Genomic DNA, 25,079 nt, shown 5'->3' with positions numbered 1-25,079 from the left:
AAGTAGGTAAATAATAAAGACTAAAAGACTATTTCAAGTGGGGGGTTGCTAATAAAAAGCTAATCTAAAGAGATGTCGCATGGAGAGATACCCTTCATGCAGCGGTCAGACTATACAACCAGTACAGCCCCAAGTAGACCCCCCCCTCCCCTACAAACACACACCACAACACAGACTATATCACCCCTTTGGATTGTGAGTTCACTTGATGTCCTGAACGTTTTTCCCACACTCTTCCTAGCTGTACGTTTTTTCTCCAGTGGGAATACATTGATGTGATTTAAGATGACCCGATCTGGTGAATGTTTTCCCACACTCTTCACAGCTGTACGGTCTCTCTCCTGTGTGAACACGCTGATGTGTTTTGAGAGCACTTGATGTAGTGAACGTTTTCCCACAGTTTTCACACCAATACGGTTTTTCTCCAGTATGAATTCGTTGATGCGTTTGAAAATTACCTGATGTCGTGAATGTTTTCCCACACTCTTCACAGCTGTACCGCTTTTCTCCAGTATGAATACGATGATGTGTTTTGAAAGCATCTGATCTAGTGAACGTTTTCCCACACTCTTCGCAGCTGTATGGTTTTACTCCCGTGTGAACACGCTGATGTGTTTTTAGATGATCTGATCTAGTGAAAGTTTTCCCACATTCTTCACAGCTGTACGGTTTTTCTCCAGTGTGAATACGTTGATGTGATTTGAGTTCACTTGATTGAACAAAAGTTTGCCCACAATCTTCACAGCTGTACGGTTTTTCTCCAGTGTGAATACGTTGATGTGTTTGAAAATTACCTGATGTCGTGAATGTTTTCCCACACTCTTCACAGCTGTACGGTTTTTCTCCCGTGTGAACACGTTGATGTGTTTTGAGATGACCTGATCTAGTGAACATTTTCCCACAGTCTTCACAGCTGTACGGTTTTTCTCCACTGTGAATACGATGATGTGATTTAAGGGCACCTGATTGAGCGAAAGTTTGCCCACACTCTTCACAGCTGTACGGTTTTTCTCCAGTGTGAATACGTTGATGTGATTTGAGAGCACCCGATTGGGCGAACGTTTTCCCACAGTCATCACAGCTGTACGGTTTCTCTCCAGTGTGAATACGTTGATGTGATTTGAGATGACCTGATTGAGCGAAGGTTTGCCCACACTCTTCACAGCTGTACGTTTTCTCTCCAGTGTGAATACGTTGATGTGTTTTGAGATCACCAGATCTAGTGAATGTTTTCCTACACTCTTCACAGCTGTACATTTTTTCTCCAGTATGAATAAGCAGGTGGCGCTTTAAATGTCCAGATGTTGTAAAGGATTTGTCACATTGCTGACAGCTGTGACGTCTCTCTCTTCCTTTTGGTTTCTAGAACAGATGGACAGAGAAAGAGAGAAAGTAAATCTAAAAAGCGTTAACACAATAAAAACTCACTTAATACAAACTTGAGTTAACAAAATGCTACTTTTACTAACTGTTTGTGTTTATTATACAGTAATACAGCAACATTCCAACCACAGTATATACCAGAGGTGGGGGAATCGAGTCAAATGACTTGACTCGCATATTTTTTTACTTGAGACTTGCTTGACTAACATTGATAAAAGACTCAACTTTAAATATTTGTTTTGGTATTGGACGAAGCCCCTAAAGGGCAATGAAAAAAAAAGCATGAAAAAGTAACCGGTGCGCCAAGTAAGAAGTGGAGCGCACAAAAGACAGACGTTTCATTGCAGAATGTTATGTCTATGTGGGGAAATGGCAGTGCATACATTATTTGAGATATATTTCGAACTCGGACTTCCTTTCAGCGACATTTCGGACAGGGGTGTACACTGAAAAAAGGGGGACTGGCCATCTGTTGGATTTATCCAAGCCTATTTTCTGAATGTTATACAATTGTTTCGTGTTCCAAAGCAAAACGTAATAGTATTGTGTAGAATCTACATTGTATGAGGAGAGAGTACATGAATGTGTTTAGGTCATGTTTGGATAAAATGAGTCAATCAAAAAAATTTATCAATTCCACCGCAATAACCGGCAAAATCGCGCGCAATGCATTTCTTTTTGGAAGAAGACAGGCGGAAGGAAGGTAGTTCTGTCACGCCATTACTCAGCTCGGATCGATAAGTATGGATGGCTGGAATACATTGGAATATTAGTTATTGCGTAACCATATGTAGTATACTACATTGAAAGTCACCAACTTAAGTTAATGAACTGTCATGAAGTTATTTGCTCTCGTGCTGTTGAATTACCGCGTGCTACGTTTATTGTGAAAATGTCCGCCCCAACAGTAACGTTAGTCAGTCGGGTGGGGCCCACCGCAAGGTGTGTTTGTTCGTAGCTACTTAATGCTATCTGTTAATTTAGCCATTGTTAGCTAACGTCACATTAGGATTAACATTAGCTTTCAAACTAAAGCTTTGGTCAACGAGCAGTACGAGTTTACATTACTGTCTTTAAGAGGCTGGGGCGCTCACTTTGTAACAAAGCCACGCTAAATGTTTGCAAGGGAAAAACGGCCATGCTTTTTAATGTCAATGCTGTTTTTGCTAACGGCTTAGCATGGTTAGCGGTCCGGTGTGTCAGCTTTAGGGCATGTATATGTGTATGCATCATTCTAGGTGATAAAGATAGGCTATATATGCTCTAGTTACCAGAAGCACATGGCCAATTATTATGCAGCACATGGCTAATTGTTATGCAGACTGACATCATTGGACTTTCCAAGTGCCCCATTTAGCAGAGATTATTATGATAAGGATAGGTATCCTTTGACTTGAGAAGTCGATACTACTTGGTACCAGGTTATTTCGGTAGGTACCCAGCCCTATATATACATGTACATTGAAGAGAGCAATGGTGTCATTTACATTTTCAGATGCAGAAATGTATATTGGCTATTTGTTGCTCTGCTTTAAAAAGGATAGGCATCATCCCTAAAAAAAAAAAACATAATCTGTTGATCATTTACTATTTGTGGTTATAGAAATACATTTTTGCATTGTATAATTGTTTTTTGTGTTGGTCTTTGTTGCTGCAGATTGAAACGCGAACTCTGTGCGTGTCTGGAGTAGGCGCTCTTACTTACGCTCAAATGTATGTGGTGAGAATACAATTGTATTTTGGTTTAACCCTCATCTCACAATGTCGCTTGGGGCCCTAAGTTGGCCAGTGGCGGCCCTGGATGTGTCACACTTTTTGAAATGCTTTTAAAACGGTTGTGTCACTACTGTTACTTAGACCTTCCCCATTTTATTATTGATTGATGTTTGAAATTTCATTTTGACAGCTTGTCTTTTCTCATTAGACATTAATCCTTCTTTGTTTCCATTTCTCTTTTGCAGTGAATGGTGCTGCAAGTTCGCCAGAATGTTGCTGTGAATGTGGCGCTGTAAGGCCTGCCCCTCAGTTTTACCAAGTAGGTCCCAAATATTAAAACATTATCAAGTGAAACATAGATATTATGGGAATAATAATTGTTTTCCTTGTTCCTGCACAGGAATTTGGGCCTAGAGTTAAAAGAAAAATACCGTGATAACGTCAGAAATTAAAATGACTGCAAGTTTTGTGTAGCACAAGTTCTAATTAAACCTCCTTGACAACAGAAACACACAGCACATACTGCTGGTGTTATGTCCCTACTGGTTTTCAGTCTAACTGGTTATTATGTTGTGTTTACCGAACGCAGCAGTTGTGGTCACCAGATTCGTCAAACATTCAAACATATTATTGGCGATTTTCAGGTCCACATCTCGTATACTGTGGCGAATATGATTGTGTCAGTTAGCACTACATCAAAGCCGCCTAAAAAAAAGTTTGTCGAAAATATATATTTTGCAAGATCGCGTCGAGCTGGATTAGATCTCGGTAGAGCAAAATGCTTTCAGCATTCACACCCAATATTCCATAGCAGAAATCAAATGCTGAGCAAACATGCATAGTGCATACAGTTATGTGATTGGCAGGTGTAAGTTTAATGAAACAAATGTGTCTTTGTCAGTGGGCCGTGTTGTTAAAAAATTGTTTCATTTTGTTTCAGGTTAACGCAGAGTTCAAGCGGATTACAACTATGCCTCTACAAGGTTCCTGTCACAGCTTGACCTACACTCCGCAAGTCTGCTGAGGGTGTTCTCAAAACAATCGGGGCAGCAGGGCAAGAAGTTAAAAGACATGGCTGCCATGATGACAGTAAGAACTTTTTAACTGTGTATAACAGTGGTCACCAACCAGTCGATCGCGAGTGTGGTGCGGGCAGATCGCGGACCGTTAACAAAAAAAGTAACAAAATAAAAATAAAATAAAAGTAATAATGTTTGAAAAATACGTTTTTAGATGTAAACATCTACAGGCCTAAAAGGCCTCAAATTGGAAGCACTGTCTGGGCCGTCTTTTTCACTCAATTCTGCAATAGGTAGATCTCGCCTTTCACCTAGGCCGAGGTCGGTGATCTTGGGCTTAAAAAGGTTGGGGACCACTGGTGTATAACATTTCCTTTTCGACATTAGGTCAGTCTAAAATCAATTACAATGGTAAATTATCCCAAAATGTGACTACTCCATACATGTAGGTTTAATTTGAGTTAAAATGTCCCTATATTCTTTGTTTTAATCCTTAAGGAAGACATCGATGCTGGCAGGGAGTGCCTCATTAAAGGACTCTGCATCTACCTCAACGAGGATCCTGAGGATCTGGTGAAGGAGTGGTAGAGTAGTAGGCCACATTAAAACAAAGTTAGTTTGAACATGTTTTTAAGAAAAAAATAGCCTCAGTTAAAAGAACCTAATTTGACCAGATATACAAGACCATATTACCAGACCTTTTATGGCGCATTCACACTACAGCGCGGAGCTCGCTTTAAGCGTGCCAAGCCGTGCGAGGCCTGTTTTTGGTTGCACTTACACTTGGCCTAGTTCCGACCCGGGGCTACTTTTTCACCTTTTTTCTGGCCCGACTAAATTGTGGTTCTATCGAGGCCAACAAACAGGGCTGAGTCGGGCTGAGTCGGGCTGAGTTTGCTAAACTAGAGAGAGAATCGCTGTCAAGGGGGCTACAACTACAACAAGATGAACATATTTGACAGTGATTTAATTGTAATATACGTTTCAAAATGATGCCGAAGTAACAACATACTGATACCGGTTAGTAAAAACCATGAATTAATGCTTTGACAAGTCTGCAGACAGACGGCAGATGAAAACCCTTTTAAAATGCGTGTTTTCTAAATGGAGCTTGGCTAAGCTAACGTTATATATGCTCCGACCGTCCACACTCACAACAACGGCCTACAGACATAAACAAACCAGCGACTGTATTCTCCATGACACAGACAGTCTGTGGTTTGTACTTGTTTAACTTTTGTCTAGTTTCTGAACAGATATGAGGAGCTGTGTTGTTTATCTGGGGCGCTCATTGAAGATGACGTCACGGCTCCGCCTACACTGCGTTACTATAGATACTACCCCAGTTTCTAAACTGTAAGGTGAGCGCAGCATTAAAGTGAGCCGGGCCTAATAAGGCCTAACCAAACCGAGCGAGGCCTGCAGTGTAAATGCGCCATTGCATAGCTGTTTTCCTGAAATTGATATTGACTCTGATTTATAATTGGTTGTGTTAGAATGAACATGGTCTAAAGACTGAAAATTGTGATTTGTGTTTTTCTGATTGCAGAGACACATTCAAATACTAATGCAATAGTCTTAAGGACAGCTCTATCTTCCTCAGGCTGCAGTATCTTCCACCTGTGGGGCTTATATTACATTACAGGGTGTATTATGAATCAGGAGTAGGACCTAATGCTTTGCTCATTAGTCTCCAGCATTGGGTGTCATTGCATTTCACCTGTTTATTCTCTCCTACCTTCTCCTCTTTTGAAAAGTCTGTGACATATATATATATATATATATTACCAATAATAATTACCATTCACCTGTGTTTATTCACTCAATTTAATCTACAATCTGTTAGCCAGATGAAACCCACAGGTGAAAACAAACCAGGTCTTTTTCTTCGCAAGCAACTTTCTGGGTGCATTGTGCTAATTAGTGTAGTGCTACAGTGGAGTGTACCAGTATTGTCAAATAAGCAAATTGTGTCTTAATGAGGTCTGAGTAAAAAAAATCTTATCCTTAAAGAAATGATTTGTCTTCCACCAGGACATGACTGAGGTAGAAGGAACAACAGTGGGGATCTATGTTGCCAGAGAGACTCCAAGCAATGACTATTCTGATGTCGGAGTAGTCCTCGAGGGTGTGGTGGTGCTTCACGATCTGGAGAATGTGGCTCTTGCAGCTGCAATGCTGTTTGGACCCATGTATGCCCGAAACGTGAATTACCCGTCGAAGCTCCGCTACACCTTAGAAGTTATTCAGAGGGTTATAATGGAGTTGGATGCATCTGACCTTTCAAGAAAGGCCCAAAACTTGAAAAGGAAAATGCACAAGTGAAGAGAGCTCACTGTCCATGTTCACGGCTCACTGTTCCTGTAGTTGAGGTAGATGCAGTCTACATTCCTGGACTGAGTGGTGTGGCTGGTTCTCCTACCACCATTCCAGTTATTGATGCCTTGTAAAAAGCATAAATGTTTTTTTAAATATTGGGCTGTCTTATTTATTCTCTCTCACACACAACCTGCCACTAACGTTAAACCCCTTTTACTATTCAATTAAACACATTCAATGTTTATTTATTGAAAAAGCAATTGGGCTGTTTTAATCTCACACACACACATATAATTGTTTGTGGTGTTTTAGCTTAAGCAGACTGTGTTTGTCTGTTATTGTGACTTAGATGAAGATCAGAACACATTTTATGACCAGTTTATGCAGAAATCCAGGAAGTACCAAAGGGTTCACATAATTTTTCTTACAACTGTATATTTGTTTTGTTTTTGTTTATCTTGTTACTGTTGTAACAAAATTGCTAAACAATATGTAAGGTCCTTTTTAATATTTGTACTTCTCAAATTGGAGATTTGATGTTTTAAAAAGACTCGAGTGATCAAGAAAAAGTTAATTGAAAAGTATTAGACAACAAGAACACATTTATTGCTGACATTTTAATAGTTTATTGTACTTTTATTTAAAAATCTGTTTGATATTAAATTTATAAATATAATGTGTTACATATATAAAACAAATTACATTTCTGAAAACAGGTAATTGACATGGGAATATTAAAATAACAAATATTGCCAGTTATGTGATCAAATAGTGTTGGAATAAAAGGGATTGAATTGGGTTGGAGTAAAATTATGAAAGTGTTTAATTTAACACATTTCAATAACTTTGAATCAACACAAAGTACTTGCGTTGATTTGACATAAATAGTTTGTGTTGATTTAAAACAATTCAATAGGTTGCTGCCAAAGCAAACTATTTGTGTGCAATTGAATTGAGTAAATCCAATGTGTTATTTTTTTCAGTGTAGAGCCATTTTTTTAAGCACCAGATCGGCAAAACAGGAGAGTCTCTGAACCAGTCTGCCCTGATCTATGAATTCATGTCTGTGACGCTCACAGTATCTGCTGCCCACAGCTGTTTTATAGAAGGAAAACCTCCTTCCCTTCATGAAATCTCTGCAGCACCAGGAGGCAGTAACGTGTAACTCAGCAGAATCTGAGAAGAGCAGCACCAGCTGCAAAGAGCTTTTACTTCACTGTGTTTACCTTCACTAGAACAGCTAAAGCGCGACTGCAGGCTGCTCACACACACACACACCTTCCCAATTATTAGTTTTATGAAGGAGATGCCCGGTCACCAAGGCGCATGATGTGTGTGTGTGTGTGTTGGTGCCCTGGTACCTCATCAATAAACTACCGTATGCTCAAAAGATGGCGTACGCCAGTTTCTAAGCAATCTTTGCGATTTATAAAAAACAAACTTGACGGGAGGATGTGCGGTCCTCCACGGACACTTTGACTCATGCGTACGCACAACAACGGGAGAGACGAGAAACTGCGACACTGTTGGCAGAAGGAAGAATGGAGAGAAATATGTGAAAATAAAACCATAAATAAAATGTTACTCATTTATCATACATGAAGAATTCATTTGCAAAAATATATGAAAGCCAATCTTAAAATGATTAAACAAACGCCTGTTTGAGACTCCTCAGTGCACACAAAAACATAACTTGAACAAATAAATAAATACGGATATGTTATTGAAAACCACCTGGAATATGTTGTCGAAATGTTCTCACATAGATGATGCGGTAAGCAGAAGGACAGAGTTACTTTAAACTGACGCCGTTTTGTTGTACTATAGGTTGTATAGATACGAGCATGGTTTATACTATCATGTTTAATCATGTTTTATGCCGTTTGCCAAGACTTGATAAGTCGCTCATAAAACACAGGAGGTATGGAAACTAAGAACACCATATGTTTGGTAAATTGTAAAGCTGATATAACAACACATACATTTCATTTAACTGGTGGATAGAGTTGCTGCGGGGGGGTTGAGATGCACAGGCTGCAGTGGAGACGCTGCACACAGCTGATCGACAGGCTAGCAGGTGTGCGTCATATGCAAGGCCCCACCTTAAATTGAGCGCTATTTGTTTGAAGACTCAAAACTGATTTGCGAAGATGGACACGTTTGTGTTGTTATCTTGTATCCATACATTTATTGAGAAGGAGGACGAGATCGGCGGCGTCTGTCAGCTCGGAGGAGGAGGATGTTCTGCCGGCGTCTTTGTGGAGGATGACGTGCTCGGGTAGGAGAAATAATGTACTGTTATATTCAATGTTGGGAGAATGGGTTAAATAAGCATTGCCGCTTGCCTTCCGTACGAGTTTTATTCTCTAATGTGAATCAAGTAAATTAAGCATCCATAATTACTCCATAGTTAGTTTGTCAGTTGTCATGATGGCTTGAATCCCCAATTTGTCAAATGTCAACCGCTCTATCGATATCAGTCGGAAGTCGCAACGGCTCATTTAAAAATAAACGTGGATTTGTGTAAAAAACTAGTTTTTCGGGGCTCGGGTGTTTTGTTTGATTTTAAATAAACAAAGTATTGGCTTTCAGAATATGAAACTTTTATTTCCAAAATCTCACGATAAATACATTTTTGAAGCTCGTAAAGGGAAGATGACAGGCACCTCTCACTCACGCTCTGCTCTTCCGCAGCGCCACTCCCCCTCCCTCCGCTGAAATGATGAATGTAGGGCGTATAGTAATAATAGATAACACGGCAGGGTCTGTTAGAGTTTGTTTTCATCTGATTTCAAATAAACAAAGTCTTGGCTTTCAGAATATTAAACTTGTTTCGGTAAATTCAGATGATAAATACAGGTTTGAAGCTTGTAACGGCATAATTACAAGCGGAGAACGGAGTAACTTGACGTCACAGCAGGCATAACAACAGCCGGTGTTTCTCGTGAGTGTTTTCCCCGGGAAACAAACACAATACACACAAACACTCACGAGCTTCCCCCAGACCAGTAATCCTAACAAAAATATCTTCCCTCCGTAGTATTTTGATCATTTGCTAATACTCAATCAGATCGATGGATTCCAGAGAAGAGGAAACTTTGAAGGCCTTTTTCTCAAAATGATGACTCTGTAACAGTCATTATATAATGTGACATAATTTGCTTAATATTTGGAGAACAAAAAACAATAATGATAGAATTAGAAAGCTAGGAATCTCCTTTTTCCAACAGTGTATACAACTCAAAATGTGTCTTCGGGTCAATGCGACGGATTTCGATAGAGCAGTATATAGTTTGTGCATGTTTATATTCATTCTAACACTTATCGATGTGGAGGAAATGTGTAATCACATTGAAATTGTTTTTTTAATAATGTAAACACACACCAAAAAATAACCATTAACCCGTTAAGCCTGGGCAGCAACAGCGCCTGAGGGCTTCATACATTTAAGAAACTATGAATGTGTCATACCCACTTAACGAGAAGAAACTCAGCTAACTGACTATATGAAACATTTTTACCGAAACAAAACACAAGTCCAACACAGAGTCTCTGAATTAGCACTAAGCGAAAGAGAGCTAACGCACTTAGGACATAACTCACGGTAGAAATATGTTATACTTTATTGGATCTGCACAAACTAGATATCATATGAAAGCTGAGATTCCACAGATTCCAACGGAATAAGTATCATCACTGTGCAACCAGAACTCACGGCAGTGAAGGCAAGCAAAGACAACATACAACTTCACTTTACAGGGCCAAAACGGCAAATACACCTTACCTTTGCTGTTTTCTGATCAAAAGTTGTGTTCAATGGCATTACAACGTATATAAACGCTGCTGAAGGTTAATCCAATGTCTCTGTGTCACTTTGAAAGTATTACTGATAATCCATCATCATATTTATGTCAATAACCGGAGTTTTGATATAGAGTGTATGAGAGCTTAACCAAGTCATGACATGTTAAGTCTGTTCAGTCTGTCAAATATGCAAGACAAATATGCCAGGCTTGTTAACCAGTCAGGGTCTGTCAGGTGGTCAGCGAGCTGGGACCCATGCTCCGTGAGAAATAAGCGCACCTCGTCCCGCAGTTCATACAGGCGGCTGAGAACATTTCCCCTTGAAAGCCACCTGACTTCTGTGTGGAACAGCAGGCCCTGATGCTCCGATCCCAGTTTGTTGCAGAGATTGGCGAACAGCCTGGTATTGAGTGGACGGGATTTGATGTAATTCACCATTTTTATCGCCGTCTCAAGAACACTTTTAAGTTCTGGGTCAAGCGTTTTACTCGCTAGAGCTTCTCTCTGGATAATACAGGGCGTAAAGATAACGTGGGGCGCCACTTGTAAGACTCTTGCTTTGAGTCCTCTCTTTTTCCCCAGCATTGCTCCAGCACCATCTGTAAACACACCGAGGCACTCATCCCAATACAGTCCCTCTTCTTTTATTTTGTTGTCAAGTTTTGTGAACATTTCCTCGCCTGTGCACTTTAGCTCCAGCGGGGTGCAAAACAGCATGTCCTCATTAAGTTTTCCATCAAAAAACTGTATCTGGCGAAAACAAGCAGTTGGGCAGAGTTTGAGACATCTGTGGATTCATCTAACTGCAAAGCATATTTCCCTTTCTTCACTCTGTCAATCAGCTGACACTTGATATCCTGGGCCATGTCCGTGATGCGCCGGGATATGGTCCCGTCAGACAGCGGCACTGCTTCCAGCTCCCGTGCCTGTTTATCCCCATGCATTGCCCTACTCATAGCGATAGCAGCAGGTTTAATTAAGGTTTCCCCGATTTGTGTGGCTTTTTTGCCTGTGCAATTAAATATTCCATTTCATATGATGCCTTTTGAGCCTTGGTAGGGATTGTTGTTTGGTTAGTTATAACTTTCTTTTGGCCTTGCAATTCTCTCTGCTTTCGGCTGAAAAAATCTGCTGGTTTAGTAGCAAGAGAGGGGTGCCTCGTGTTTAAATGTCTGAGCATTTTTACGGGCTTTAACATCTCATGGGCAAGAACCTCAGTGCACACTACACATTGGGGATGTTGTGCTTCATTGATAATGAGGCATGTGAATCCGTACTGGATGTATTCCTCTCGATACTTGGATGAAGGCTGGTCCGACTGCTTATGGACCACCTTGCGGTCGTCGTCTCCTCCTCCTCCTCCTCTTCTTCCTGCGCAAGAAGTCGACGGCCTTTGTGATGGCGGCTCTCCGTTCTCCTCCGCTGCCTTCTCCGCTGGCCTGTCTGCCTTCTCACTAGTTGGTATTAACCAATGTTTCATTTTTTTTAAATGTATTAAAGAGCTGTTCAGAAGAAATATCTTAGTAGTTGATGTGTGTTTTAAACTGTGATATTTACTGTGCTGTAAAGTGACCTTTGAGCTGCAAATGATACTGTCGTAAATCTATCAGAATCAAAATGCCTTTATTTGTCCCGCTTACCTATTAAACAGACTTACCGTAATTTTCGGACTATAAGCCGAGCCTTTTTTCCCATTTTTCGACCCTCCGGCTTATATAACGGTGCGGCTAATCTATGGATTTTTACAGCTAACGGCCACTAGGGGACCTCCTAAATCTATGGATTTTACAGGTTACAGTCCACATCCTTTAACTCTATGGGCTCTATGGCCGGTCCACGCCCCCCACCTTTAAGCTGCGGGCTCCAGCAGGAAAAGCTGGAGGCCGGAAAAGAGTGAGACAGGTAGCGCGCAAAAGTAAAAGTGGAACCGAGAGTGGTACGAGAGCAAGACAGACAGACATTACGAGAGCGAGACAGTTTGTGCAAAGGAAGTTTTCATGCACAAACCCTCATTATGGAAAACAAACATAGAAATGCATATGATGCAGCTTTTAAGTTAAAGGCAGTCAATCTGGCAGTAAAAGAAGGAAATAGAGCTGCTGCATGTACCCTTGGCATCAGTGAGTCAATGGTGAGACGTTGGAGACGCCAGTGGGAAGAACTGTCTCAATGCAAAAAGTCAAAAAAGCTTTCAGAGGTAATAAAAGCATATGGCCCGAACTTGAACACTTTCTTGAAGATTGGGTGAACACACAGAGAGCAGACGGCCGAGGTGTTTCCACCGTGCAGATCCGACTGAAGGCCAAAACAGTCGCCACCGAAATGAAAATTGAAAATTTTAGAGGTGGACCATCCTGGTGTTTCAGATTTATGAGACGAAAGGGACTGTCCATCAGGGCGCGGACGACTGTGTGTCAGCAACTCCCTCCCAACTACCAGGAAAAAATTAAAAAACTTCGGCGAATTCACACAAAGAAAGATAGAGGAATATTCCATCGGACCGGACCGGATCATAAATATGGATGAAGTGCCTTTGATGTTTGACCTGCCTCTCACTAGGACTGTTAACAAGAAAGGTGAATCGTCCATCACGTTGAGAACCACTGGCCACGAGAGAACGAATTTCACTTGTGTTCTTGGCTGCACAGCTTCTGGATTAAAGCTTCCGCCAATGGTGATTTTTAAGCGGATTACAATGCCAAAAGAAAAGATCCCGAACGGCATCTCCTTTAAAGTCAACAAGAAAGGGTGGATGATGGAAAGCGTAATGAAGGAGTGGCTACGTCAAGCGCCCTGGAGGATTCTTTCGCCAAAAAAAAGCTTTGCTCGTTTTGGACAGCATGAGGGCCCATATAACAGATTCTGTGAAAGCAGCCATCAAGAGCACAAACTCAATTCCAGCTGTGATTCCTGGGGGCACAACGAAGCATCTGCAGCCACTCGACATCAGTGTCAATCGTGCGTTCAAAGTGGCACTACGCGTTCAGTGGGAGGCGTGGATGACTAGCGGCGATAAATCATTCACCAAAACTGGTCGCATGCGAAAAGCAACTTTCGCTCAAGTTTGCGAGTGGATCCTGACAGCGTGGAGGAGTGTCAAAACATCCACGATCACCAACGGGTTCCGAAAGGCTGGACTGCTGCGTGATGAAGAGGACGACGCCGCCACAGCTGAGGCCCTTCAGAGGCTGTTTGATTCCGACAGTGACGAAGAGGAGTTCGTTGGTTTTGAGAGCGACAACGAAGGAGAGAGGAGAGTGGCTGACGAAGCCACCCTGAGCCTGTTCGTTTCCGACACTGAAGATGAGGACTTTGGTGGTTTTAATACGCAGGAAGAAGACGAAGATGAGGATTAATGACTTGACTTTTCTGGTTACAGCCGTGTACTGCACCTTAGCCTAAAAGATGAAGACGAGGATTCATGACTTTTCTGGTAGGCTGATAACCGTATATTTTAAGCAGCCGTGTTACTGCAACTTTAGGCTTACGCGCTTACTGTCGTGTTACACGCACTTTATTTTGCACTTTTAAAAAAACACATTTAATTTAGCCATTGATATTGCCTCATCAAGCGCTGTAAGCTTTGTTTTTTGTTATGGTACTACTGTAGGCTATAATGTAGATCAGTGGTTTTCAACCTTTTTCATGCCAAGGACCCCTAAATTGATACACATTTGGCCGCGGACCCCCAATTGAAAATATTTTGTGCCAGGGACCCCCAGAAGCAAAGATATCAGTTAATTTTCGCTTTAAAAAATATAAATATTCAAAGATGTGCACACTTTTTCAAGGTTTTTCAAAATTAGCTGATCTTCAAGCTTCATCATGAGCTTGAAGATCTGCTATGATTTTGATTCGGTGACTTGATTTTAAAAATGAAAACCAGGGAAATGTTTTGTTTTGCGGTCCATATCTCATTAAAATGTCTAATGTTAGTAACTATTAAAAGACAAAATGGGGAAAATTATGTTCTAATGTAGTTTGACCATTGTAACTGCTGTGCAGTCCAGACATACTGATACAATAGGGCTTCTATAATTACCTTAAATAAACTCACTAATTAATTAAACCAGTTCAATACGCATGATTATTCTTATTCTTATCATTCTTTATGAGCGCAGTAACGGTAAGGTATCTAATGACTTATTTATGTAGTATTCCATAACTTAGTAAAAGAGATGGTCAAACTAAAGTAGAGAAATGGCAGAAATCCTAAAGTGAAGCGGGACATTGAACTGTTCACACGTGAGAGGGCAATCAAGAAAAGAGAGCGAGCGGCCCCGTTGAGGGAGTTTACAGATGAAAAGACACAGAAAGACAGAAGCACAATAACAACAAGTAGGCTATATTTAGGTGTTTTTTTGTAAATAACCGACAGTATCAAGAGGAAGTAAAGTACCCTGGTTGGTCCCTTATACCCTAACTGCGCCATGAGACAACTCAAAATCAAGGTTCCAAAATCCGAGACTGAGGTGGTCTTAACGCACCGGCAGATGAGAGCGCTGACAAAATGTGTTTCCCGCAGCGAGACGCTACAATACTAATTGTGGGCTTATCATGTTGATTCGGCCACAACAGACAAAAGAGAAACAAACTCTCGCTCTCTCCAGTGGGGCAGGTCAGCCAAAAAGGCCAAACGGGCCGTTGCCCGGCCAACATTAGCCCATACCTGTGCACGTCCCTGGTCTGAATGGATATTAATACGGGAGTTTCTTTGATTATTTATAAGCAAATATGGGCGTTACGTGAAGCCAGCAGAAGCTGCGCCGCATTTCAAGTTGATTGTGATTGTCCCGGCGTAGGACGTGTGTGCGCAGTGTTTTATAAATCGGAATATTTGTGAGCGTATTCACTTGCTTTGTCCTACGTACGCCACCTTCCCACGTGAATCCTACGCAAAGTTTTGTAAATGAGGCCCCTGAACAGAGAATATTAACTGCTACCATCTAATGGAGATTCAATAAAGTCAGACTGAAGCATCCTTTGTGCTCCAGTCAGTCCTCTCAGTAAACACAGAGCTGAATCCAGATCAAAAGCACGCTGAAGGCTCTTTGAGCAGGTTGTCTCTCATTGATTCTGCTGTTATGTTAAATGTTTGTTGTTTGTTTTTCATTTATTATATCTTGATATTTGTCTGTTGATGTTACACATGGAGCTGCTGTGATGCAAGTCACATTTCAGACTTGATCAATAAAGTATTATCGTGTCGTATACAACAACGTTCTAACCTATATCTAACCATATTGTGCATTCATATTGTATTTTCTAAACAGGTTGTGATCTTTCATTTGGGGATAAGTGTTAGGAATATATTGTGATGAAGTGCACACTGACCTGAGCTCCACGGGTCTTTTTGTTCTCCTCCATGCTGCTCTCAGTGCTCCTTCTCCGGCTGTGTCTCTGAAATAATCAACACAACTACAGCTGACACAAAACAAGACAACTCAATACAACCGACAGACACAACTAAACAAATCTACAGCTACTTCGTAGGTTCAAAGCAGAGGTGAGAAGTAACTAAGTACCTTTACTCAAGAACTTAAGATTCCAGTCTACGAGAATCTTAGGTTATATACGTGTTAGAGCCAGTATTTTTGTTTTCATAAGAAAGGCCACCTAATTGTGACGTCTGTAGTCAACACACTATAAAAGACTACAATTCCCACGGCGCCTGCTCTAACTTGTCATCTACTAATATCTCACAGTAACTTGGATCAGTGTGTATTTATTGAATCACCTCTGTTGTACAGCCTGTGCTGGAACAATGCTTTAAACAGTTGTAATACTGTTTTTATACTGTTTTACCCCTGGCAGAAGCAGCTAGCTCGCATCAGCTCCTGTTGGCTCCCGATAGCTCTTGTTAGCTCCCGGTGCTAACTCACCTGAACGAAGGTTGTTTCACGGGATCCTGCCATGCCGGTGTCTCCCCCCGGTGTACCGGTGTCTCCCCCCGGTGTACCGGTGTCTCCCCCCGGTGTCCCGGTGTCTTCCCCCGGTGTCCCGGTGTCTCCTGAGGCCGCTAAACCCTCCCGGTTCTCCGGTAAATCCTCCGGAGCTGCGGAGGCCATGGTTGCGTTCCAATAGTCCATTTAGCTTAGGAACCTTCCCAACCAAGTGAAATGATCCGGAAGTACGTCAGTGGCAGCCATGTTGAGTGCCGTTCCAATTCTCCAAATGAAAGGAAAGGAGGCTTCAAACTTCCTTTATAACCTCCTTTAGCTTAGGAACCACTGGACCTCCCTCACCGAAAGGAGAGGAGAAAATGCTGCCCCACAATGCCTTGCAGCCGCAGCATTAGCGTCACACAACAGTCGGCCGTTCACGGAAACAAACGATTATGACGGAGAAATTATATCATGAAAGTTACGGTGCTTATTAAGCATTTTAAAACGTATGTGGTAACTTGCCAAAGTGCTTTGTTTTGAACGTTCATCAGTATTATAATCAAAAAGAGAAATATGAACGTTAGTTTTTACTGAAATGATCGAATAAAGTCAACATTTCACTGAGCTGTGTGGGGTTTGTTCAACTTTTAAAAGATGTTTGAATGGTGATATACACAGTGATAGGTGTTAAGGACTAACGTTTATAATAAATACATTTGTATTGATTTTAAGATATTTTCATACAATCATACGTATTGGGATCATTTGTGTGAATGTGGACCGGAGGGAGAGGGTGACGAGCATACATTTAACTTTCCTTTTTTATTTCCATTACAACTTTGGTCATGAAGAATATGTTTCTCTGTTGTCCACGTTCATAAAGCACAAAACAACAGCATCAGAGCACGGTGCAGAGTCTCTAGATGAGTCCCTCGTATTAAACATCCATGTAGTGCGTTGTATAGAACACTGTAGTTTCCATAGTTTCCCCACAGCAGCAGACGCACACAATGACGTACGCTGGCACATCATAAACACGTCAGATAGTGAAAGTGCATTCGGATTCTCTAAAGTACCGCAGTCTCTTCTCCTAAGTCCTTTTGAATTCTCCTATCCACTATCCCTTGACCCCGTGACGTTTCACTCAGAGGTCAAGGAATAGGAGATAGGGTTAGAATTTAGTGGCTGATTTTTGGATTATCGGAACGCAACCCATGATGTCTGATGTTGTAGTGAACTGCCGTAAAGATACTAGTACTGTTGCAAAATGGGAGGTGGCGGAGTACACTTAGTGACCGCCAGAGGGAGCCAATTAACTTATCAATAATAACAATAGATTACATTTTTATAGCGTCTTTCAAGGGACCCAAGGCCACTTTACATGCTGTCAACAAACAAACAAACAAGCAATGAAGTATTGACACGTTAGGAGTCGGCAACCCCTGGTACGCGTGCCACATTGGCACGCGGCCCCGTAACCAGTGCACACATGAATTAGTGGAATAAGTGTGCAAAATATTTAAATTGTATTTTCGGATCCAGAGCGCGTCTCCCCGTTACCTGCAGAAGGAAGCCGGTATTGTTCAGAAATACCGTTCACAATCATACACATGTGTGAAGCACTCTCTCACACACAACTGACACCAAAATCATTTACAAACATGTGTAAAAATCTCTCATATACACATGTGACACACACACACACACACACACACACACACACACACATGATAAATATTTTCAATATCTGTTTCACAGCACCGACTGCGCTAACGGAGAGTAGTTGAACTGAGGAAACAAAACAGAGGAGGTAAATGTCATTCTTTTATTAAACACTGAAAAAATCGGTGAATAAGCTAAATTAGTTGCACCTTGATTTTGACCATATTTTTTTTCTCTTTTCTCATCTCTCTCTTTCAGGTCAGCGCAGAGTTTCAGAGGATCACCACCACACTGAATCTTGAGCCATGAGTTCATGTCAATGTTGGACTTCTATTCCCCAAAACTGTTGTCCATGTTCCAAGGGGGAAAGGGTGCTGTCGGAGAGCGACATCGGGCAAACATTAGTATTTTACTCCAGGTAACTATTAACATGCTATCCCCCACTTATACAGTTACTTCCTTAACTGCCTTAATAATTCCACCTGTCTCAATTGCATTTATTTAATTTATTAATTAGTTAATTGCAATCACTAATTACTTTAGATATTCATTTATCCTAATCCGACAACTCCTCGTTTAACCCTCTGACTCTCCTTCCTGTTCAAATCTTGCTTACTTGCAAACTTCTCATATTATTCATCCTCATGTCTTCCTTAACAGTTATTGCTTTTCTTCCTTAGCTTTCTGCCCTTCAATATCTCACATCTTGTAGACACCCCACCACCATGTAAATGTATATATATATCAATCAGCATTGGCTTCTTCTCGTTCTTCTGTTCATATGCCAAATGTTCCATGTTTTGTTTTATTCTTGCATCTACTTTGCATCCCTCCACAACATACTATACTGACAATGTTTCATTTCTTTAATGTTAATTAAATTAAAACAGTTTGAAATTAAAGTTGTTACAGTAAAGCACAATTCAGCTTGAGTAATGTGCAGAGTAATACATTGTATTAGTTGTTAAAAGACTGCTCTGTTCTGCAGAGTGGAATCCCAATTCAGCGAAAACGAGAGGTTGTCATCCGATGTCTCATCGGCCATCTGGGAGAAGATGCGAGTGCCTTGATCAAGGACTTTGAGGTTAGTACTAAGGCTGATTATTCGAGTAACTTGATTACTAAAAATTATCGGGCAGTGGGACAGAAATACACCACTCAGTCAAGCAGACAAACAGACAGACAGCGTGGCACAGAGGTGAGACCGAGGCCGAGGATATAGATGTGCAGTGATCAGTTACAATTATAGTACCCTTATATGAGTAGCCCAGAAGACGTATACCTTTTTTTTTTTAAGTTATTTGAAATAAAAAAACAATAAAAATTATTAGTTTTTGCATTAAAACAAAAAAGACGGTTCTTTAAAACTTAATGTCTAGTTTTGACAGATGATATTATTGTATGCAATTTAAACAATAACAATATTGATTTTTCTTGTTGTTCATTTTAAGAGGCCGGTCTTATTTTCTATATTTACTATTGCTCATTTAATAAACCAAAATAATGTATTATCCGATTAATTAATTGTTAGAATACTCTACAGCTGCAGCCCTAGTTAGTACAATATTTTTCAGGATTTTTAACAGTGTTAGTTTTGAATAATGTAATCATGGATGACTGTGAGACGATCAATAACATACATAGTGAGTGAGCAGTGAGGAATTGCTCTTTGTGTGTCTTGTAACATGCAGGCTGAAAGTAAGCACTAACCAGTTATCTTTTCAATGTCTGCAGGATTCTGCTGATGCACCTGTCAGTGTACAAGAGGAGTTGGCAGAGGAGGTGATGAGATGTACCTGCTGCAGAACCAAGATGGGTCAGTCGATGAACCTACAGATGTAGGGATTGTGATTGAGGGCATTCCTGTCCTCAGAAGTCTTGGGGATCTTAGCAGAGCCTGCTGCTATCTGTTGGGACTAACCTATGCCTTGGATCTGAGATACCCCAAGAATCTCAAATATAGTTTTGAGGTATTCCAAAAACTACTGTTGGAGCTGGATCCTGGCAACCTTTCAACCAAGTTTCAGAGACTGAAAGATTGCCTGCATATGTAGTTGCAGACTACTGTTCAGCAAGATGCTAAAAGGTACGAGTTGAGAGTTCCATTGATAAAATGCATTTTGGACTGGTATTGTTTTAAAGTGTCACTGTTCTTGGTTCATTTCAGTCATATGCAGAGTTCAGTTCTGCCCGTTGCTCCCATAGCTCAATGGAAATGTTCAGCAAAAATATACCTGGCTGAAAGTTAAGCTAGATAAAATGCCTAAAATTGTTAAATATTCCAAGTTGAGATTTCCATTAATGCTAAGATGTATCTGCTGCAATTGGTCTTGTTGCATTTTACCCGTGTTTAAAGGACTGCTTAGTTACAGTATATGCAGAGCTCAATTCAGCTAATCATTTTTATAGCTTGGATATTGTTACCAGGACTGCCCCTTCTTAGTCGATTTGTCGACTTTATTGGTGGTTTTGCTCGACAAAGATTTCTTTAGTCAATTAGTAATCTTTTAATGTATTTTTTTCATGGTGAATGACTTATTTGTAAGAAACTTATATCTATGAGTGGCCATTAGGGACATTATTCAGAAATACTGTTCACATACACATGTGAAGCACTCTCACACACACAACTGAAACCAAAATCATTTACATCTCACATATGTAAAAATCTCTCACATGTGACACACACACGAAACAATCTCTTACACACAAATGAAACGCTATCATATACACATGAAATGCGATTTCGGTATTGTTGAGGCTAAGCCAACGCTTTAAGCCTCTGAGGATCCGCTTTGTGGGTGTAATTGACGCACACAAGTTTGCTGCCGAATAAAGGTCAGAAACAAAATTTCCAGTTTGAAACAGTCCATTTATTTTCACTTTTACTGGTTTCCATTTTACTTGTTTCTTTCCATATTCACCACACGATATTACCGTTTACACAATACCTTTGCTTTGCTTGTAATCCCGTGTTTGTGTGTGTGCTTCGTGTGTGCTCCGTGTGTGCTCCGTGTGTGGTCAAAAACTGTATGGCCTTCCGGCGGAACCTCTCACCACCAAACATAGGTTCCTACCTTTATACCCACATATGTTAATTGGCTCCTACACACCGCCCCCTAATTGATAGTACAGGTATCAATTGAAAACAATTAAGGAGCCAAATGTGAAAATCATTTTTCAATACATAGAAATGCACATCCTACACTTCCTGTACTAAGCATAGTAAACCTATGCTGCTGACCGTAGCGTATTATAGCTGTTACGCCCAGGGCTAGGGGAACCTAGGCGCAGCACAACATTTGCACTCTCCCCACTCCCAAGAACACGGACACCGAGTCAGAGAATTCCGGTTGGTAAATTTAATTACCAAAACATTATTACAAACAGGAGTAACAAAACCATAAAACAAAACAAACCTTTAAACACAAAAATCTTACCTAACGAAAGAGAAAATAAACATTCAGGCTTCTTACCTACTCTACTGTAAAAACAGGAGAAAACGAATATTCAAAAGAAAAGGGTTTTGCACTCCTAAGAAAAAGGTAAAGCGTGTCAACAAAGACAGGTTCAGTAGCTTTCCTTTCAACAGTCTCACGACACAAGAGAAGGACCGGTATACGGTATAAATAAGTATTAGCGGTATTAGCACAACAGGACAGATATCATAACGCAAATTTGTGTTGGGAGAAGTCAAGTCAGAGAGAGTGGCCGAGGAACTGCACGGCTGTAGCTTAATACGCTCCCGTCTCCTCAGGTGGACCAATCAGCATGCAGGAGGTAGCTAATCAGCTAACGGGCACCACCTGCTTGCTCACACACACACACACACACACACACACACACACACACACACACACACACACACACACACACACACACACACACACACACACACACACACACACACACACACACACACACACATGATAAATATTTTCAATATCTGTTTCACAGCACCGACTGCGCTAACGGAGAGTAGTTGAACTGAGGAAACAAAACAGAGGAGGTAAATGTCATTCTTTTATTAAACACTGAAAAAATCGGTGAATAAGCTAAATTAGTTGCACCTTGATTTTGACCATATTTTTTTTCTCTTTTCTCATCTCTCTCTTTCAGGTCAGCGCAGAGTTTCAGAGGATCACCACCACACTGAATCTTGAGCCATGAGTTCATGTCAATGTTGGACTTCTATTCCCCAAAACTGTTGTCCATGTTCCAAGGGGGAAAGGGTGCTGTCGGAGAGCGACATCGGGCAAACATTAGTATTTTACTCCAGGTAACTATTAACATGCTATCCCCCACTTATACAGTTACTTCCTTAACTGCCTTAATAATTCCACCTGTCTCAATTGCATTTATTTAATTTATTAATTAGTTAATTGCAATCACTAATTACTTTAGATATTCATTTATCCTAATCCGACAACTCCTCGTTTAACCCTCTGACTCTCCTTCCTGTTCAAATCTTGCTTACTTGCAAACTTCTCATATTATTCATCCTCATGTCTTCCTTAACAGTTATTGCTTTTCTTCCTTAGCTTTCTGCCCTTCAATATCTCACATCTTGTAGACACCCCACCACCATGTAAATGTATATATATATCAATCAGCATTGGCTTCTTCTCGTTCTTCTGTTCATATGCCAAATGTTCCATGTTTTGTTTTATTCTTGCATCTACTTTGCATCCCTCCACAACATACTATACTGACAATGTTTCATTTCTTTAATGTTAATTAAATTAAAACAGTTTGAAATTAAAGTTGTTACAGTAAAGCACAATTCAGCTTGAGTAATGTGCAGAGTAATACATTGTATTAGTTGTTAAAAGACTGCTCTGTTCTGCAGAGTGGAATCCCAATTCAGCGAAAACGAGAGGTTGTCATCCGATGTCTCATCGGCCATCTGGGAGAAGATGCGAGTGCCTTGATCAAGGACTTTGAGGTTAGTACTAAGGCTGATTATTCGAGTAACTTGATTACTAAAAATTATCGGGCAGTGGGACAGAAATACACCACTCAGTCAAGCAGACAAACAGACAGACAGCGTGGCACAGAGGTGAGACCGAGGCCGAGGATATAGATGTGCAGTGATCAGTTACAATTATAGTACCCTTATATGAGTAGCCCAGAAGACGTATACCTTTTTTTTTTTAAGTTATTTGAAATAAAAAAACAATAAAAATTATTAGTTTTTGCATTAAAACAAAAAAGACGGTTCTTTAAAACTTAATGTCTAGTTTTGACAGATGATATTATTGTATGCAATTTAAACAATAACAATATTGATTTTTCTTGTTGTTCATTTTAAGAGGCCGGTCTTATTTTCTATATTTACTATTGCTCATTTAATAAACCAAAATAATGTATTATCCGATTAATTAATTGTTAGAATACTCTACAGCTGCAGCCCTAGTTAGTACAATATTTTTCAGGATTTTTAACAGTGTTAGTTTTGAATAATGTAATCATGGATGACTGTGAGACGATCAATAACATACATAGTGAGTGAGCAGTGAGGAATTGCTCTTTGTGTGTCTTGTAACATGCAGGCTGAAAGTAAGCACTAACCAGTTATCTTTTCAATGTCTGCAGGATTCTGCTGATGCACCTGTCAGTGTACAAGAGGAGTTGGCAGAGGAGGTGATGAGATGTACCTGCTGCAGAACCAAGATGGGTCAGTCGATGAACCTACAGATGTAGGGATTGTGATTGAGGGCATTCCTGTCCTCAGAAGTCTTGGGGATCTTAGCAGAGCCTGCTGCTATCTGTTGGGACTAACCTATGCCTTGGATCTGAGATACCCCAAGAATCTCAAATATAGTTTTGAGGTATTCCAAAAACTACTGTTGGAGCTGGATCCTGGCAACCTTTCAACCAAGTTTCAGAGACTGAAAGATTGCCTGCATATGTAGTTGCAGACTACTGTTCAGCAAGATGCTAAAAGGTACGAGTTGAGAGTTCCATTGATAAAATGCATTTTGGACTGGTATTGTTTTAAAGTGTCACTGTTCTTGGTTCATTTCAGTCATATGCAGAGTTCAGTTCTGCCCGTTGCTCCCATAGCTCAATGGAAATGTTCAGCAAAAATATACCTGGCTGAAAGTTAAGCTAGATAAAATGCCTAAAATTGTTAAATATTCCAAGTTGAGATTTCCATTAATGCTAAGATGTATCTGCTGCAATTGGTCTTGTTGCATTTTACCCGTGTTTAAAGGACTGCTTAGTTACAGTATATGCAGAGCTCAATTCAGCTAATCATTTTTATAGCTTGGATATTGTTACCAGGACTGCCCCTTCTTAGTCGATTTGTCGACTTTATTGGTGGTTTTGCTCGACAAAGATTTCTTTAGTCAATTAGTAATCTTTTAATGTATTTTTTTCATGGTGAATGACTTATTTGTAAGAAACTTATATCTATGAGTGGCCATTAGGGACATTATTCAGAAATACTGTTCACATACACATGTGAAGCACTCTCACACACACAACTGAAACCAAAATCATTTACATCTCACATATGTAAAAATCTCTCACATGTGACACACACACGAAACAATCTCTTACACACAAATGAAACGCTATCATATACACATGAAATGCGATTTCGGTATTGTTGAGGCTAAGCCAACGCTTTAAGCCTCTGAGGATCCGCTTTGTGGGTGTAATTGACGCACACAAGTTTGCTGCCGAATAAAGGTCAGAAACAAAATTTCCAGTTTGAAACAGTCCATTTATTTTCACTTTTACTGGTTTCCATTTTACTTGTTTCTTTCCATATTCACCACACGATATTACCGTTTACACAATACCTTTGCTTTGCTTGTAATCCCGTGTTTGTGTGTGTGCTTCGTGTGTGCTCCGTGTGTGCTCCGTGTGTGGTCAAAAACTGTATGGCCTTCCGGCGGAACCTCTCACCACCAAACATAGGTTCCTACCTTTATACCCACATATGTTAATTGGCTCCTACACACCGCCCCCTAATTGATAGTACAGGTATCAATTGAAAACAATTAAGGAGCCAAATGTGAAAATCATTTTTCAATACATAGAAATGCACATCCTACACTTCCTGTACTAAGCATAGTAAACCTATGCTGCTGACCGTAGCGTATTATAGCTGTTACGCCCAGGGCTAGGGGAACCTAGGCGCAGCACAACATTTGCACTCTCCCCACTCCCAAGAACACGGACACCGAGTCAGAGAATTCCGGTTGGTAAATTTAATTACCAAAACATTATTACAAACAGGAGTAACAAAACCATAAAACAAAACAAACCTTTAAACACA

At 40.5% G+C, this 25,079-nt stretch overlaps 2 protein-coding genes across 12 annotated transcripts in view; one reads left to right on the top strand and one right to left on the bottom strand.

The window, feature by feature from the left end:
* LOC307028191 (uncharacterized protein) overlaps positions 1 to 6,594 on the top strand; it is a 24,620-nt gene extending 18,026 nt beyond the window's left edge. For 2 of the 6 annotated variants that reach the window (XR_013804882.1, XR_013804883.1), the window contains one exon: positions 3,345 to 4,025. Coding sequence is in view for 1 of the 6 variants with exons in the window: in XM_079663007.1 (XP_079519133.1) it covers positions 3,345 to 3,418; positions 6,153 to 6,443 (365 nt within the window). In the remaining 5 variants the exon portion in view is untranslated. The other 4 variants (XR_013804881.1, XR_013804884.1, XM_079663007.1 and 1 more) reach the window with 4 other exon arrangements.
* Positions 1 to 25,079, bottom strand: part of LOC307028183 (uncharacterized protein) — a 319,026-nt gene that overhangs the window by 185,172 nt on the left and 108,775 nt on the right. For 3 of the 6 annotated variants that reach the window (XM_079662989.1, XM_079662988.1, XM_079662990.1), the window contains exon 3: positions 1 to 1,362. This exon is cut by the window's left edge and continues 462 nt beyond it. In XM_079662989.1, the coding sequence (XP_079519115.1) occupies positions 238 to 1,362 (1,125 nt within the window). In that variant the 3' untranslated portion in view covers positions 1 to 237. Of the gene's footprint in view, positions 1,363 to 7,785; positions 7,961 to 15,575; positions 15,642 to 16,123; positions 17,759 to 25,079 lie in introns of those variants that run through there. The other 3 variants (XM_079662979.1, XM_079662986.1, XM_079662980.1) reach the window with 3 other exon arrangements.

The sequence above is a fragment of the Notothenia rossii genome (genome assembly GCF_949606895.1).
Source record: "Notothenia rossii genome assembly, chromosome: 2".
In the NCBI taxonomy this organism is placed as follows: domain Eukaryota; kingdom Metazoa; phylum Chordata; class Actinopteri; order Perciformes; family Nototheniidae; genus Notothenia; species Notothenia rossii.
This window is presented reverse-complemented; position numbering and strand designations above follow the sequence as displayed.